The 19537-nt window shown below is 45.7% G+C and overlaps 1 protein-coding gene across 1 annotated transcript; it reads right to left on the bottom strand.

The window, feature by feature from the left end:
- Positions 1-570: 570 nt before the first annotated feature.
- On the bottom strand, positions 571-18662 carry LOC148436275 (uncharacterized). Its single transcript, XM_088465090.1, has 7 exons — positions 18493-18662; positions 15098-15243; positions 13882-14067; positions 13679-13802; positions 13464-13561; positions 13193-13298; positions 571-2988 (listed from the first exon to the last, which is right to left on the bottom strand). The coding sequence occupies exons 1-7, from the start codon at positions 18599-18601 to the stop codon at positions 1187-1189; spliced, it is 2571 nt and encodes an 856-aa protein (XP_088321216.1). The 5' UTR covers positions 18602-18662; the 3' UTR covers positions 571-1186.
- Between the last annotated feature and the right edge of the window lie 875 nt (positions 18663-19537).

The following is a 19537-nucleotide window of genomic DNA, read 5'->3' as shown; positions in this document are numbered from 1 at the left end:
ATTTCTCTCTGTGCTCCTCCTCCGGCCTTTGGCTTGTTATGAACTGAGGTGCCTCTGGCCCGGGGGTGGGGTTATGGGGAGACAGTTGCATCCTGGGAGGAAAGTTTTTAATTGCTCAGTGCCCGATCTCCTGACGTCACCTAAATCCCCAAGGTATCTCTGTAGACCCTAAGGACTTCGTAGAAACAGAGATAACAAAGGTAAGTTCTTACCATATCTCTTGTTTTTTTTATGGAAGTGTGAGAGAATTGGATAGACATGAACGTTGGTGGTTTTCACCCATGAACATCTCCCGGCCACATGCCTTGCAATCAACAAGCAATTGTTCTCCTCTACTGTAAATATGGGAATGCAAAATTTGATTATACTATAAATTCCTATTGGTATAGAATAATAGTGGGTGGAGGAGGACTGGAAAAAAACTGATTAACAACAAGAGGTTTCAGAAACCCCAGAAACATAGGGAACATGTAAAGAAGCTAGTACCGTAAAGCGAGCTACTAGTTTCATGCTGTGAGTCGAAGGTGTAGGCTTCAAGTAAGATAACCACACTCCAAACTTGATGCAGTTTATTTATTAACAATTATTATTGCACAATACATATTCCACAACGCAGAGCATAATATTTCCTACACAGAGAATGAATATTGGTATGCTTCTGTGATTTCTTAGATTTGTAACAAGTTTTTGAATTTTGTTTTAAAACATTTCCTGTCTGACTTCTCTTATATACAGCAAGTTCTGATTACTATAACGTCCTCTCCTCACAGTCAGAGCATGATCATAGCTATACTGTGTGACTTCTCTTATATACAGCAAGCTCTGATTACTATAACACCCTCTCCTCACAGTCACAGCATGATCATGGCTATACTGTGTGACTTCTCTTATATACAGCAAGTTCTGATTACTGTAACGTCCTCTCCTCACAGTCACAGCATGATCATGGCTATACTGTGTGACTTCTCTTATATACAGCAAGTTCTGATTACTGTAACGTCCTCTCCTCACAGTCAGAGCATGATCATGGGTATACTGTGTGACTTCTCTTATATACAGCAAGTTCTGATTACTATAACGTCCTCTCCTCACAGTCACAGCATGATCATGGGTATACTGTGTGACTTCTCTTATATACAGCAAGTTCTGATTACTATAACACCCTCTCCTCACAGTCACAGCATGATCATGGGTATACTCCTCTGTGACTCGTCTGATGTCTAACAAGTAATGAATTATGTGTAAAGCTTTTCCCACATTCAGAGCAGGAATATGGTCTCTCCCCTGTGTGTATTCTCTGATGTCTAACAAGTTCTGATTTACATGTAAAACATCTTCCACATTTACAGCAGGAATATTTGGATACTCCTGTGTGAATCATCTGATGTCTAACAAGTTGTGACTTTTGTTTAAAACATTTCCCACATTCCGAGCAGGGATACGGCCTCTCACCTGTGTGACTTCTCTGATGTTTAACAAGTTCTGCATTAGTTGTAAACCCTTTTCCACATTCAGAGCAAGAATATGGTCTCTCTCCTGTATGAATTCTCTGATGTACAACAAGTTCTATATTACTACTACACCCTTTACCACATTCCAAGCAAGAATATGGTCTCTCCCCTGTATGTATTCTCTGATGTCTAACAAGTTCTGATTTACATGTAAAACATTTCACACATTTAGAGCAGGAATATTTATACGCTCCTGTGTGAATGAACTGATGCCTAACAAGTGTCGACTTTTGTTTAAAACATTTCCCACATTCCGAGCAAGAATATGGCCTCTCACCTGTATGTATTCTCTGATGTACAACAAGGTGTGAATTACTTCCATACTCTTTCCCACATTCAGAGCAAGAATATGGTCTCTCTCCTGTGTGACTTCTCTGATGTACAACAAGGTGTGAATTACTTCTACACACTTTCCCACATTCCGAGCAACAATATGGCCTCTCACCTGTATGACTTCTCTGATGTTTAACAAGATCTGAATTATTTCCATAGCCTTTCCCACATTCTAAACAAGAATACGGTCTCTCACCTGTATGGCTTCCCTGATGTATAACAAGTTCTGAATTACTTGCACACCCTTTCCCACATTTCGAGCACGAATAAGGTCTCTCTCCTGTATGTAATCTCTGATGTACAAGTTCTGAATTAAAAATAAAACATTTTCCACTTCCAGAGCAGGACATATTTGGAATGCCGTTACTTTTAACATGAGTAGATGTAATCTGTGTATGATCTGTGGGTGTATACATGTCAGTGTGTGTGAGGGTTCCTCCATCACATGAGACTGATTCCTCCTTAGTATGAGTAGATGTATACTGTGTATGATATGTGGGTGTATAAGTGTCAGTGTGTGTGAGGTCTCCGCCATCACATGAGACTGATCCCTCCTTAGTATGAGTAGATGTATACTGTGTATGATATGTGGGTGTATAAGGGTCAGTGTGTGTGAGGTCTCCTCCATCACATGAGACTGATTCCTCCTTAGTATGAGTAGATGTATACTGTGTATGATATGTGGGTGTATAAGTGTCAGTGTGTGTGAGGTCTCCTCCATCACATGAGGCTGATCCCTCCTTAGTATGAGTAGATGTATACTGTGTATGATATGTGGGTGTATAAGGGTCAGTGTGTGTGAGGTCTCCTCCATCACATGAGACTGATTCCTCCTTAGTATGAGTAGATGTATACTGTGTATGATATGTGGGTGTATAATAATCAGTGTGTGTGAGGTCTCCTCCATCACATGAGACTGATCCCTCCTTAGTATGAGTAGATGTATACTGTGTATGATATGTGGGTGTATAAATGTCAGTGTGTGTGAGGTCTCCTCCATCACATGAGGCTGATCCCTCCTTAGTATGAGTAGATGTATATTGTGTATGATATGTGGGTGTATAAGTGTCAGTGTGTGTGAGGTCTCCTCCATCACATGAGGCTGATTGCTCCTTAGTATGAGTAGTTGGATCATTAGATTGTTCTGTGGGTAAAAATACAGAGGTTACAGTCATAATATGTAATTGTCCAATTCACTCCACAGCATTAACTCCTCATTCAATTGACAAAAACAGGAATAAATAACCCCCCTGGGGAAGATATATAGGACCTGATTCCGAGTCAGACGCATTGGCGTATTTCGCAGCATTTGCATCAATATCAATTTTATAAGGAGCAAATGAGGAAAACCAATATACACGAGCTGCTTAAAAAGTAATGAGACTGCCTCGGTTTCTCTGTCCCATAGGTAGAGGTGGCAACGCTGTGCTGGTTATTGTGAAGCTCACACATCGATGTGTCTGAACCTGCGGTTGGGCTGCCGTAGCCTTTTTTTGTTTGGTCACAGCGAGTAGAAGACCTTCATACATTTCGTCATGGCGGATGAGGAAGACGTGTCTGTGAGATTACGTCAGAGGTGTGTGAATGAATTTTGTGTTAAACTTGGAAAAAGCGGAAATGAGACTCATGAAATGTTACGGCAAGCATACGGTGGAGAAACAATTAGCGTGTTGCGGTATTTCGGTGGTGGAAGCGCTTCAAAGAGGGTAATGTGTGAGTTAATGATGCAGTGCGTTCTGGGAGACGTTTGTAAAGCTGCACAGATGTTGCACAATGACAGAAAGTTAACGTTACACAAACTTTCTGCTTCACTCGGCATCTCATTTGAACGGGTTCATCATATTGTGACAAAGGAACTGAAAATGCATTGCGTGTGCCAGAATCTCACAAAGACTTTAATCGTGCAAGAACACCATTCGAATGTTAGAGAGGATAACTGATTTCCTGACATTGATTGTGAAGTGTTACGAGTCGTGAAGTAGTCATTATGATCCGGAATCCGAACAGTCCAGTGTATGGAAAGACATGAATTCTCCTCCACCCAATAAATTCTGTGTAATTCCTTTGGCATGTAGTCATGCTTCTGCTGTTGTTTGAGGCGCATGGTATGATCTTACAGCCAGGGCTGCCAAGAGAAATCCTGGGCCCCGGGAAAGCGACTTCCCAGGGCCCCTCTGGAGGGGGTGTGGCCACAGCATGTTAGGGCCAGGGCTACACCTCTTTGGAGGCATGTCTAACATGTGAAAAGCACCCGCCCACAAGAGCATGACATGGCTACCAGCAGCTGGGACATAAGTATTCACTATTAGGATCATACCTCCCTACATTGGTAATTCAGCGGTTGGGACATCCACACACCGCAGGCGCGTGCGGCACAAAAAGGGGCGTGGTTTGGCACGCCCCCGTTTCATCACTCCGGGGGCGAGCCCAACATCCCCAGAGATGCTGGGCTTCCCCCAGGCCCTCCCTGCACAGTGAAGAGATGCCATATCGCCTTGCCATGAGCAGCCTAGCTGGTGTTCAAACTGACTCACAAGATGACACCACCTACCATTACCTTTACATATTGCTAGCCCATGACTTTTGGCCTTCAGTATTTATATATATATATTATATATACATACACACACATACATACATACATATACATACATATACACACACACACATACACACACACACAGGATAGCGGCAGCACTCCAAAGGAATTTTTTCACACAGCGATCAGCAATACAAATGGTTTATTCCAACGTTTCAGATATTTAAATATTTCTTCAAGGACCTTGAAGAAAGATTTAGATATCTGAAACATTGGAAAAAAACATTTGTATTGCTGATCGCTGTGTGAAAAAATTCCTTTGGAGTGCTGCTGCTATCCTGTATATCACCTTGTCCTTGGGAAGTGCACCCGGGTAGCTAATTTGGTTTGGAGGAGTGCCGGTCCTACTATAACGTGTTATATATATATATATATATATATATATATATATATATATATATATATATATATATATCTCAAAAGTCAGGAGTGGATTGTACCAATATGGGTAATAAAGCAGGAATAGGTCTTTACTTATTTATAGACAGAAAACAAATATTAAATCGATTTTAAAGATTCATTGACCGCAATTATTATTAGTATGTCTTTTACTAAAATATTGATACAAGCCAACAGCATCTCTCTAGTCTATTAGATTATGATGTATGTATTAAGTATTTTATTTTACTATACTGTAGAATGACCATACACCTCATATCCAAACATATCTGCATCAGTCCCTCTAACGGATAGTGGTAAAGGCGTAACCGGTCGTCTCCTTAGCTTCAAAACGGACTTCTGGAGTTGTGAGACACTGCATAACAATGGATCCACAGGTGGAACCACAGAAGAGGACAGAGAAGTAGGTTTGGAGAGAAGAGATGGAATATGTATAAGAAAGAGGTGGACTCATGGTAATGGTTACTGAGGTCAAATACTGCCCACAGCCACCTAATCGGTGAAGAAATCCATTGAGATGTAGGGCCACAGCCTTTCTGGGATGGGTACAGGTGGCGATGGACTCAGCAGAGATCAGGATGCTCACTCCCTCTTTTGGCTTCTGCTGACTACCACAAGAATCCCTTGAACCAAACATATAGGTAGTGATCTAGTAATCCAGCCAGCTCGCGAATATGGAGTCAAATGCGATAACTGGCCATTGGGTTGGCAGTACAGACCCAGGATTGAAAATATCTAGGCCGGGAAGGAGATTCCCCATTAACAACTAGTAAAGCACAGGAAAAAGGGAGGAAGACCAAGAGTGCCTTAAAGCATGCAGCAGTAGCCATCTTGAGATGGTAAAGGATACATGCAATAATAAGAGTTGTGGTATAACATACCTTTGTTAACTCTTTTTCCTCGAGGTCTATAGGGTCCACAGGATCTACCTTGGGGGTATGTAGTTGGAGCGATCCAATGCACCAAACAGCTACAGCTTTGGAGCTCCCAGGATGCACTGGTTCTCCTCCCTATAAACCTGGCCCTCAGCCACAGGCATTCAGTTTGTAAACAAGCCTAATGGCAAGAGACGGAACGTGGAGAAGGAAGTACAATGTACACAAGAAACACTCAACATACGAAGAGGGAATCAGTGATACAAAAAGGCTAAAGAACAGATCCCAACTGAGGCCAGGTGTGTCAGGGTGGGTGCCCTGTGGACCATATGGACCTAGAAGAAAAAAAGAGTGAACAAAGGTATGTTATACCACAACTCTTATTTTCTTCTTCCGGGTCCACAAGATCTACCTTGGGGATGTCCTAAAGCAGTTCCCTTAAGGGTGGTGACGCCCCTGCACAGAGAGGAAAATCCACAGCCCAAAGGAAGCATCCTGGGAGGCAAAAGTATTAAAATGCACAGAATTTGATAAAAGTATGGACGGAGACCAAGTGGCTGCCTTGCGCAGCTGTTCAGCCGAGGCGCCATTGTCTAACCACCCACGATGGTCCCATAGACCGAGTGGAATGTGCTGTCACCTTGTTTGGGACAGGGAGTCCAGCCTGTGTATAGACCTGAGAAATAGTTGTACGCAGCCAGCAAGCCAAAGTCTGTTTGTTTGCTGGCCAGCCTCATTTGTGAAACCCATATAACACAAAGAGCGAATCGGATTTCCTGATGGAGTTGGTACGATCCCCGTAGATATGAAGGATTTGAACCACATACAGTAGACAGGTCTGAAGACTGAAAGGCTGGGACTACAATTTCCTCATTTATATGAAAACGGGAAACCAACTTTGGAAGGTATGGATGAAAAATCAAATAAGGAAAGCGACATGACAGTGCTGCCAAGTCAGAAACTCTACGAGCTGAAGAAATAACGAGGAGAAAAAATGTCTTCGCTGTCAGCCATCACAAGTCCACTGTATCCAAAGGGTCAAAGGGAGGAGCCTGCAGTGCCCTGAGAACCGTAGATAAATCCCACGGTGCCACCGGAGGGAGAAATGGAGGTTGCAGCCGAAGAACCCCCTGTAAGAATGTTCTAACATCCGGCAGAGGGGCAATTCTGCACTGGAACCAAACTGACAAAGCAGAAACCTGGACTCTCAAGGTTGCCTGGCGAAGACATAAGGTTTAATCCAGCCTGAAGAAAAGCAAGTACTCTTGAGACCTTGAAAACCTTTGGATCATATTTTCTGTGAGAACACCAAAGAAAATATGAATGCCAAATTTTGGAAAAGATGCGGGCGGAAGCAAGCTTCATGGAAGGTGTGGTGACCTGTCACCGCTCCCCATCCTCGCAGACTTGCGTCTGTGGTGAGAAGTACCCAATCCGGTACCCATAACGCATGACCTTTGTTTAAAAGAGTCGTCTCCAGCAACCAAGTGAGGGAGAGCTGAACCTCTGGTTAGATGCTATTCATCTGAGACTTTATCCGATGATAGTGAAAATCCCAATGAGCCAGGATCCATTGTTGCAGGGACCAGGAGTGGAACTGGGCATAGGCCACCATGTCGAATGTGGATACTATGGAGCCCACAACCTGCATTACCAAGTGTACAGACACTGTTTGCATGCAGAGAAGACTGCGCACACAAGACTGTAGTGCCACAATCTGGTCTTCTGGTAGAAGAATCCTCTGTCCCAGAGTCCAGCAATGCCCCCAAATGCACCATCTGCTGAGTTGGAGAAAGACACAACTTTTTCTAATAGATTACCCAGCCGTACTCTTGTAGGCAGACAATAGTCCTCTGCAGATGACATTGTAACATCTCCTGAGATTGTGCTAAAATCAGGATATTGTCCAAATATGGCAGTATCCTGACTCCCTGTCATCTGAGACAAGCCGTCATGACTGCCATCATCTTGGTAAATACACGAGGAGTTGTGGCTAGACCGAAGGGTAAAGCCTGAAATTGGTAATGTTGCTGATCTACCGCCAATCTTAGAAATCCTTGGTGAGATCGTGCAATAGGAACATGCAGATAAGCATCCTGTATGTCCAGGGAGACCATGAAATCTCCAGGCTCCATCGCCAGTATAATTGACTGTAGAGTTTCCATATGGAATTTGGGCACCCTGATGAAGCTGTTGAGAGATTTCAGATTCAGGATAGGGCGATGTGGTCCATTTGGTTTTTGAATCAAAAATACATTTGAATAATAATCCCTTCCCTGTTGCATCACAGGGATGGGGACTAGGACTCCTGACTTCAGGAGGGCCCCAATAGACTCCCGGTAGGCCGAAGCTCTGACCGGGTCCAAAGGCAGGGTTGTACCAACAAACCTCTGAGGAGGATGCCTCAGGAACGTAATGGTGAGACCAGCTCTCGAACCCAGGCATCTGTAGTCGTCTGATGCCAGGCCTGGGCAAACTGTAGAAGTCGGGCTCCAACCTTGATATCCTCCAGGGGGTGGCCCGCCCCATCAGACAGTAGACTTTCCGTCTGGCCTGGAAGCAGGACATTTGGTTGACCAAGATTTCTTGGCCTGCGGCTTCCTGTGGGAATGACTGTCTGGAGGAAGACTGTTTTCTTGCTCCACTCTGTGGGCGAAAGGACAGAGATGACGACTGCCTAAATGTATAGGTAGCCGTGGATGGCTATTCAGCAGACTGCGGTGTTGCCAAAGAAGTGATTATGTGATAAAGCTCTGGTCCAAACAGTACCTTCCCCGCAAAAGGCAAGGATCGAGAGCCTTCTTGGACCCTGCATCCACCTTCCAGGTCTTTAGCCAAAAGGATCTTTGGGCTGCAACTGAGTTCGCCGAGACCCCAGAAGCCAATATACCTGCATCAATAAATGCTTCCCCCATATACACAGCTGCTTCTCATCTTTGACTGAGAAGAGATTGCTGTTCTCTGGTTGCATCAGGCATAGTATCTTCCAGAGATTTTGTACATTCTACCATAGCTTTGGCCACCCAGGCTACAGCCGTAGTTGGCCTGGTAATAGCTCCAGATAATAGAAAACTTGACAATTATTTAAAATCAATGTTTTCATCTGTAGACTCTTTCAAAGAGGATGCTGCCGGAATGGGTAATATAGCACTCCTGATCATTCTTGTGACATGAGTATCTACCGTTGGGGGAACTTCCCATTTGTTACACTTACCAAGCGCAAATGTGTATCAAGAGGATATATTCCTTGTAGTATGGAAATGCTTACTAGGAGTGTTCCATGCATCAGACATGAGATTCGTCAGTTGCTTAGATTGAGGGAAATAATCCCTAGCCACCTTCTCACGCCTAAAGACCGGAGTCTTAGATGTCAGTGAAACCTCCTCTTCCTCTATTCTAAGGACAGCTCTAACCGCTCTCACCAGAAGGGACTGATGGTCTTCTCCCACTAATACCCCTTTTACACCGGAGCTAAAACCCGTGTTTTTGAAGGGTTAACTCGGGCAGCTCCCTGGTGTAAAAGGGCAGAGGGTTGGATCGCCGGGTCGAGTGACCCGGCAATCCAACCCAGGTAACTAGCAGGGTTTAACACGGGCATAGCCCGTGAAACCCTGCTATGGGAACAGCGCACTCCGGGTCACGATGACCTGGAGTGCGCTGCTAGCCGGCCGATTGGTCTGGCTTCAGTGGCGCTTGGAGATGACATCATCTCCAAGCGTCCACTTTCACTCCGCAAAAGCCGGGTCTATGCAGACCTGACTGCGGTGTGAGCGGCGCTGACTCGGGAATATCCCGAGTCAGCGCCGGCAAAATTCCGGGTCTGATCCGGATAGGAACTTTGTTCCAACTCCGGGTCAGACCCGGAATTTAGGTGGAAAAGGGGTATAAGTAAGACGAAGAACTCTGAGTATCAGAGTCTGCTAAGGAGGCAGAGTCAGACTCTTGAGGCAATGACTGACGAGAACCTCTCTTATGCCCCTGCTAGACCGCTACAGGTCTATCTGCCTGCTGAGAGGCTATAGACGGTGGCGTACTCTGACTCGAGTTAGAGGTAGAATTAACCCAACAGGAATTCATGGGAGGCATACACCTACACAACCCATCCTGTATAACATCCTGCACAGACAGGCCTGCAAAACAGGACTTACATGTCTTTAGCACTGGCGGTTCATCCTTCTCACCTTTACCTTTAGGACATGACAAATGTGTAAATGGCATAAGGTGAACAGTATAAATGCAATGTGACCTTTATCAGTGAAAAAAACTCACACACCTCTTCAGAGGGATGGAGAGAAAACACAGTGATAGGTATAACTGACATTTTGAAACAACAGGAAGTATAAATACAGCAGCTAGCATATACAGTCACATACAATGCATAAATACCCACAAATGCTATTGCAAATGGACTCTGTATCAGCTAACCAGCCCCGAGGGGGTTTGTGGTAGGATGTAGAGCGCTATATACCAGATCCAAGGGAGAGGTATACAGGGAGACAGACCAAAACCTCTGAGACAAACAGCTTCAGCAGTACACACACAAACACTAACTGCGAGCGTCTCATACACGAGGTGGTCAGATATAGTAAACCAGATGCGGGAATCCGTACCCGGAAGTTTGTGTCTGGAGGGAGGAGCAGCTGGGGGAGTGCCTATCTCCCCTATGCTGTGATTTTGACGGCCGGTACGCTGACCTCACAGTAGCAAGACGTTGACTAGTGCGTCTTACCACCCGTCCCCGGCGACAGACTATATGGCCCCGGCCACCAAAGTGAGGACATGTTACACGAGGGCTTCACCCGCAGCCACCTGCGATGCATCTCTACACCGGAGGCCTGGACTGCCGCGCACGATTCCCCGTGAGGAATCGCTTACCTGACTGCAGTCCGGACCTCAGCAAAAGCTGCTACTAAGCCACGCTGAGGTCTGCCGAAAACCTTAGGGTGTAGCGGTACTGGTGTTTCGGCGTCGGGGGAGGTAGAAGGAGTCACGGTACTGTGTCATTATCGGCGGTGGTACTGCTAAACTGTGAAGTTCAAAAAATTAAGGTAAATCAAAAAATAAAAAATCCTGGGACTGCCTGGGCAGTCCCGCTGTATAACAGGAGCGACTGGTCTTGCCGCGCACCAAACAAAAAAAACTGAATGCCTGTGGCTGAGGGCGGGGTATATAGGGAGGAGGACCAGTGCATGCTGGAAGCTCCAAAGCTGTAGCTGTTTAGTGCATTGAATTGCTCCAACTACATACCCCAAGGTAGATCCTGTGGACCCTATGGACCTGAAGAAGAAATTCACATTTTACAGGCAGGAAGGGAACAAAAGAAAAGTCCACATATACTCCAAGTTCTATGATCTATAGACAATGCCAAGCCTATGGCAACTGTGACCAGATGGCCTTATTCCGCTGGTTGGTACAGATTGCGGGGAGGATCGTTTATTCCTGATTGCGTTACTTTGACAGTCATGCTGCATAAGAATTCCCTCCATCAGCAACCACCTATTACTGACACCTCCGACTGCTTTGTACAAGGGCAACTCGCTGCCACCACCAGGCTCCTGCACCGTCACCTCAAACCGATTATTTGACCAGGTTCCTACACCGGCACCTGGCACCACTTGCTTCTTGGTATGTGTGGTTACCCAGCCGCAACACCTCCTGACTGCCACCTGAAAATCCTCCACTGGCCACTTACTATGGATCAGTCTTGTGCTTGGTAGCGGGCAGAGAACTTGAGATTGGAGACACTGGCTCAACCTCAGGATAGGCGAAGTACAGATCAGCGTTTTGTGCTAATCTGGAAGGCACAGTATAAAAGCATATACAGGCGTCTTTAGCAGCAGGAAAAGATTTTTATTTGCTCCAGTAAAATTAATTTAAAAAGACAATTTATTCCTAGTTGGGGGTACAAAAATATCACATCATTCAGATGTTCTTGGGCTCACACAGCCCTTCTTTTGTACAGTTCTGACACAGGATACAGTAGGGGTACTCTAGCCCCAGGCCCTTTAACCAATGCACAGGGATACTTGTACTATGCACGTGTATCCTCCTTCAGAGGTTCAACATGGTTGCCAGTGGTCAGAGGGTCATGTTCTCCCCTCTGTGCATGAGGCTGCCATGTAAGAAAGCCCAGCCCTTAGCTATTAGCAGGAAGATGGAAGTCTAGGAGTGTGGAATGTTATCTCTGTATCCCCAACTAGAAAACTTCCAGGAGGTCTGCTCCAGCCTGTTCCACCTGGTCAAAAATGGGTTCCAGACTCTGAGACAGCTATCTCCCTGCCACGAGGGACAGGTCACTGGGCACAGTAAGAAAGTATTAGAAGCCAAGGAGCGTGTAGGTTCTAGCTAGATCTGCGGATGAGAAGCCTCCACTCTCCAGGGTCTAATAAGTTACCATATATCTCCCCTTTTCTGGACAGTAAGATGTTGTTCCCAATTACAAGCATTACCCACGGTCTGAAAAACCCTGCTCAATGCGCTACTGAGTCAGGATAGTTATATGACCTCATACAGCCTGACTCCAATCCTCACAGTTCCAAGCCACACGCCTGTAATTTTTACATGACATTACATATTTATACCAATACATAAGTGCTAGTGTATAGCATAGCTCAGACCATATCAGGAAAATCCTTACTGAGTACTTAATATACAGATATTACTACTAAGAGTGCACATGGCCATGGGTAATGTCACATGTGGTGATGTCAGGAGGATCTTGGGAATTAAGACAATGTCTCTTCCCATTGCTCAGAGGTCAGAATGATGTATTTTGTAGTAATGTATGAGATACACCAGAGAGTGTGGGGAGGAGACTGGTCAGATCTCTGGGCTGGTAACACACAGTGACATGATGTGAGGGGGAGAGCAGGAGTATAATAGGGGCTGATGACTCCTTATGTATGAGATACACCAGAGAGTGTGGGGAGGAGACTGGTCAGATCTCTGGGCTGGTAACACACAGTGACATGATGTGAGGAGGAGAGCAGGAGTATAATAGGGGCTGATGGCTCCTGATGTATGAGATACACCAGAGAGTGTGGGGAGGAGACTGGTCAGATCTCTGGGCTGGTAACACACAGTGACATGATGTGAGGGGGAGAGCAGAAGTATACTAGGGGCTGATGGCTCCTGATTCCCCCACTGGGCAGATACTTTCCCTTAGTATATAGTGACAGAGGGGGGTGTAGGATAGAGATTGCTGTAGTGACAGAGGAGGGTGTAGGATAAGCGATGGCTGTAGTGACAGAGGAGTGTGTAGGATAAGAGATTGCTGTAGTGACAGAGGAGGGTGTAGGAGAAGAGATTGCTGTAGTGACAGAGGAGGGTGTAGGATAAGAGATTGCTGTAGTGACAGAGGAGGGTGTAGGATAAGAGATTATTGTAGTGACAGAGGAGGGTGTAGGAAAGAGATGGCTGTAGTGACAGAACAAGGAGAATATGTGACTGTTCTGTACTTAGTGATTATTACTCACCTGTGCTGATAGCTGTAGGGATTTCCTCCTCCTTACACTGCTGATCACCGCTCACATACGTCTCTTCTTCTACCATTATGTTTTCTACTTGAAAAAGTTCTTCAACCTAAATAGCCCACAAGACAATATAAATAATACAACACATATAATAATTACTGATTTAATTCAGAGTAAACAAAAGACATCAGTGTATGAGACCCGTACAGCTGTCCTACATATCATATACTGTAGCGTCACTTTAGTATTGGGCAACTCCCTGAATCCCACCTACCTGATCCTCCTGTGGGACACTGTGATTCTCCTCTGTATCATCCTGGGAATAAAGAGGACGGGGACATCCCTCTGGGGTATTCCTGTTACTGGCCCCATCTGTAGGAGACACACAGTGACCGATTACACTGTATATATGTGATTATCAGATGATGTGTATATAGGTGGCCCCATTAGCTGCTCTCTCCATTACAGTAAGTGACAGTCTCTTCTTACCCAGTGATGTGAGGGGCCGGTGATTCTCCATCATCACGTCCTTGTACAGACCCCTGTGTTCCTCTATATACTCCCACTCCTCCATGGAGAAATAGACAGTGACGTCCTCACACCTTATAGGAACCTGACACACACAATGATACAGTCATCACCCAGACACATCCCCTGGTGTTACTGTATAATGTCCCATTCCCAGCAGTCACCTCTCCAGTCAGCAGCTGAATGATCTTGTTGGTGAGTTCCAGGATCTTCTGGTCATTGTGTCTCTCATGTATCAGTGAGTGAGGTGGAGGCACCGTGATGGGGCTCTGGGTCCTGGTCAGTCCTCCTGACACACGGAGGCTACTACTTGGAGTCAAAACAGTGGATTTCTTCACTACTTTGTAATCCTGTGTATTGATAGACATTAATTAATAAAACAATAAAATTAACACTCTTGCCTCTAAAAGCTCTATACATAAATGATGTCAGTGTAACACTCCCAGATTCCTTCAACTCCCCAGTCAGGTCCCTGTGTTAGTAATAGAGATAATAGTGATGTCACTGTGACACTCCCAGACTCCCTCACCTCCCCAGTCAGTTCCCTGTGTTAGTAATAGAGATAAGAGTGATGTCACTGTGACACTCCCAGGCTCCCTCACCTCCCCAGTCAGGTCCCTGTGTTAGTAATAGAGATAATAGTGATGTCACTGTGACACTCCCACACTCACCTCCCCAGTCAGGTCCCTGTGTTAGTAATAGAGATAATAGTGATGTCACTGTGACACTCCCAGACTCCCTCACCTCCCCAGTCAGGTCCCTGTGTTAGTAATAGTGATGTCACTGTGACACTCCCACACTCACCTCCCCAGTCAGGTCCCTGTGTTAGTAATAGAGATAATAGTGATGTCACTGTGACACTCCCAGACTCCCTCACCTCCCCAGTCAGGTCCCTGTGTTAGTAATAGAGATAATAGTGATGTCACTGTGATACTCCCAGACTCCCTCACCTCCCCAGTCAGGTCCCTGTGTTAGTAATAGAGATAATAGTGATGTCACTGTGACACTCCCACACTCACCTCCCCAGTCAGGTCCCTGTGTTAGTAATAGAGATAATAGTGATGTCACTGTGACACTCCCAGACTCCCTCACCTCCCCAGTCAGGGCCCTGTGTTAGTAATAGAGATAATAGTGATGTCACTGTGATACTCCCAGACTCCCTCACCTCCCCAGTCAGTTCCCTGTGTTAGTAATAGAGATAAGAGTGATGTCACTGTGACACTCCCAGGCTCCCTCACCTCCCCAGTCAGGTCCCTATGTTAGTAATAGAGATAATAGTGATGTCACTGTGACACTCCCACACTCACCTCCCCAGTCAGGTCCCTGTGTTAGTAATAGAGATAAGAGTGATGTCACTGTGACCCACCCAGACTCCCTCACCTCCCCAGTCAGCAGGTAGATGATCTCCAGGGTGAGGTTCAATATCTCTTTAGTCATGTGACTCCTGTTCTTGTCCATCCTTGGGACACTGATGTGCACCGATCCCAGTAAGTGAGTGGGAGGGGCAGAACCAGCTGCAATTACTACTGAAAAATAAAATTTGATGAGATGAAATTATAATCTGAGGACATAAGATATTGGAAGAATACAGACTATAGGCCATTTTATATAGAGGAAATCCTTATCTGGACAGAGGTATTTTAGACATATCTGGCCCTGGAAGTCACTTCTGCAGACATCACATGACCTCTGCAAGGCAATAACTAATCATATTAGTCATACCAGTAAGCAGTGCAACTGGTGGGTCAATTAGAGAGTATTCGTTCATTGACTCTTATAAATAAAGTTTATTCTTTTCAGAAAACGTCCTTAGCAACCCTCCTGAATAGTCTTCAACTTCATGTCGACTTCTGACTTTCCATGTGCTTATATTTCTGAACCATGGATGTTAGCTATGGATGATTAACATAAAAAATATATATATAAGTTTTATGTATTCTTACGTGTTGTACTGTCACCTCCTTTCCTTACTTCTACTTATAGAATGTTTTAGTGCAGTGGTCCCCAACCTGTACCTCGCGGTCTTAATTTTGGTAGCTCACCTCTCTGCAGTACTGTTAAGTCAACTAGGAGGAAGTGACCTCTGACGTGTGCTCCCCCGTGGCATCGACGCCATGGGTGGAGCCACAGGGAAGCACGTCAGGGGATTGCCGCAGCCTCTACAGCAATCACCTGACGTGCTTCCCCATGATTCCACCCACGGCGTCTACGCTACGGCAGAGCGAATGACTCCAGCCCAGCCGGAAAATCACACAGCAGCCCTGTCTATATCTTTTTCTCCTTTACTGCACGTACCTCCTTGGAGTCGGTAATTAATAGTTTAATGTGCCTGTGCTTACATTTTTTTTTTACAAACTACAACAATATCACTGTAATAATGAAATAAATTTTTATTTTCTATTAAACATTTTTTATTTTTTTTTGATTTTCATTAAATTACCTTCAATTGTTCGGTTATTAGCCAGTTTTGTTTTTGTACAATTTTAGTAGCTCTTAAGGAGGTTTCATTTCTCTAAAGTAGCTCACACCTCAATTAACGTTGGAGACCACAGTTTTAAGGTTATTCAATAAAAACTACTTTGCTGCAGGGTCCCGTGGGTGGGAAAAATAGAGGTACCATGATCACTGTTGGTAAATAGAAGCTGGGCACATGCGTCCGGCAACCTTTCACAAACGCAGAAGAGCTCTGGGGAAGCCATGCATATCCGTAAGCGCCGGGCAAGCCCACAAGAACCACGGATCCTTTTAGGGAGCACACAGCAGTGCCCTTTTCTGACGCCGGACCTAGAGTGAACACTACCTGTCGACCTTCTTACATGTCGACCTTTAGTGTGTTGACCTATTGACTGTCTAACATCTGGGGTCTATCTAGACATTGTCGACCTTTTTACTATCTTTCAATCCACTCCCACAACTTCATTAGCAGAATCATATAGAAGACTGTAAGTGGCCATAAGGAAAGTACTGAATGTGTTTAAAAGGTGTGAAATAATAAAAAAAAAATATTTAGAATTGAATTTAGTTACAAAGGAAAAAAACAGTAATGATAACCTGGCTGCCTACAGACATAGATTACATACTGCTCTCCTGATATCACACACGGATCTTCACTATACACAGATCACTCACAGGGCCTGATTCAGACCCGCTCGCGAGCACTGTGCACTCGCTAAGCGGGTCGATGTTGGCCCAGTGCACATGCGCGAGACCAGGATAGCGTCGGCCAAGCCTTTGCTCCGGGTCTCGCTACAAACAGGGCGTGCTGTCGATGTTGAGTGACAGCACGCCCCCTTTGGTGGGCGGGCCGGGGGCGTGGCTGCCCAGATGGACACATTCCCATGGGAACGCCTCCGTCTGGGGCCGGCCCCACTGACATCACAAGTGATGTCAGTGGGAGTGCTTTCAGCTCTGTTAAAGCCGAAAGTACTCTGGGGCTTGCGGCAACGAGACCCTACCGCAAGGGTCTCGTCGCAAGCCCGATGGTCGCGATGATCATCGCGACCATCATTTGGCCGCTCACTATAGCTGTGGGTGGATACCCACAGCTATGCGAGCGGCCGGGAGGCCGCTCTAAAAAAAAAAAAAAGGACGGCCCTGATTCAGAGCGAGTGCTCTGTCAGAGCGTCCGGCTCTGAATCAGGGCCACTGTTCCCTATACACAGGTCACACTGATATCACACAGTGATACCCCCGGTGGGGGTGAAAGGCGGGGTGGGGGGCGTGAGTGTGAGCGGTGCGCTCCTTCCCTGCACATTACAGAGGGAGAGAACACTTACTGCTCCTGCAGCAGCCTTTCTCTCAAAGCCCAGCGCACAGCCGTGTGTGCTGGGCTGGGGAGAGGCTACTGCAGGAGCAGTCTCACCTCTCTCCCTGCCCTAGCTGCTGCATTTCTTACGTGGGCGTGGCTGCAGGTCCCGGGCCCCTGCCGGACCCCTCCAACAGGCCAGGGCACGGGTAAAGTGTACCCACCCCCCTCCCCTCTCGGCGACCCTGCTGATACACACTGATCCCTATATAAACACGTCACACCGACATCACACACCTGATACACACTGGTCCCTATACACAGGTCACACCAATATCACACACCTGATACACACTGATCATCACTATACACAGGTCACACCGATATCACACACCTGATACACACTGATCATCACTATACACAGGTCACACCAATATCACACACCTGATACACACTGATCATCACTATACACAGGTCACACCGATATCACACACCTGATACACACTGATCCCTATACACAGGTCACACCTGATACACACTGGTCCCACCGATATCACACACCTTATACACACTGATCATCACTATACACAGGTCACACCAATATCACACACCTGATACACACTGATCATCACTATACACAGGTCACACCGATATCACACACCTGATACACACTGATCCCTATACACAGGTCACACTGATACCACACACCTGATACACACTGATCCCTATATAAACACGTCACACCGATATCACACACCTGATACACACTGGTCCCACCGATATCACATACCTTATACACACTGATCATCACTATACACAGGTCACACCGATATCACACACCTGATACACACTGATCACTACACAAGTCACACCGATATCACACACTGGTCACTATACACAGTTCACACACACATATCACACCCCTGATACACACTGATCCCTATATGAAAGTCACACCGATATCACACACCTGATACACACTGATCCCTATACACAGGTCACACTGATAGCACATCCACAGGTCACACACCTGTTACTAATGACCTCTTGTATGCAGGTATTGGTGGTCTGGGTGATGGGGTCCCTATCAGGGTGGCAGTTAACGTTGTCTCCGGATCTTTGTTCTCCTGGCGTCTCATTGAAACACTGGAGTTCCCTTCATTCAATTACAGAAATTCTACTGACGTTTCGGCCATTTTCTTGAAGACCAACCTTATATTAGATATATACTGTATCCTCCCCAAAATGGCACCTATGAAAAAGACACTATTTGACTCCAATTTAGTCCACAGTGATCTAATATTGCAGATCGGGCAAGGTTGAGAAACTGAAAAACACATCTAGCTGTACGTAGTCTAGGAGACATGTTACGTATGCTTATGGCTTCACCAAAATGGCCGATAGTTAGAGGAGTAAAGGGATGCAGTGCTTATCTCCTGGGTGTTATGAGATAACTGGAGGACTCAGAAGCCTCTGCTGCATGCTGATGACATGGTGATAACTGCGTGTCACCTATGAGACACATGTGTGCTTTGTTTCTGCATTATATACATTTGCCAAGTGTCCTGATATGTCCCCATTTTATTTAATGCTTTAACGCACTTTTCAGTGCAATTCCTAAGCTCTGGGCTTTAGAAGCAATTGTGTATTGTTTCAAATGCACAATAATAATGTAACCAAGTGCAGTAAATGTGTCATTATAGAGTAGATGTACAGTACATAGCTGCCAACTCTCCCTAATATCCAATTACAGCTCCAGACTGCAATGACGCCACCCAGGAATTTTTTTCTCCTTAAAACTGTCCCTATTTTCCACTATAAGTGCCCAATACAATATGAATTGTTCTGACAGCTGAGCGTACTCGTCTACTCTCCTGGAACAGCCGAGAGGTTCACGAAAATCGTGTGGCGGTCCCGACCAACCGGAAAAGTGGGCAAGTCTTCAGTGCAGCCGCCTATTCTTGGCACATACTCACAGCCCCCGCATATACCCGCACTATATCGCGTCATTGTGGCCCTGCTTCACAACGTCAGGGCTGTCTTAATAGCAGTGTAGGCCCTGGTCAAAGCCATGT

The sequence above is a fragment of the Taudactylus pleione genome, unplaced genomic scaffold (assembly GCF_031769625.1).
Source record: "Taudactylus pleione unplaced genomic scaffold, aTauple2 ptg001845l, whole genome shotgun sequence".
Classification (NCBI taxonomy): domain Eukaryota; kingdom Metazoa; phylum Chordata; class Amphibia; order Anura; family Myobatrachidae; genus Taudactylus; species Taudactylus pleione.
The sequence above is the reverse complement of the archived record's forward strand: the minus strand, read 5'-3'. Positions and strand labels throughout refer to the sequence as shown.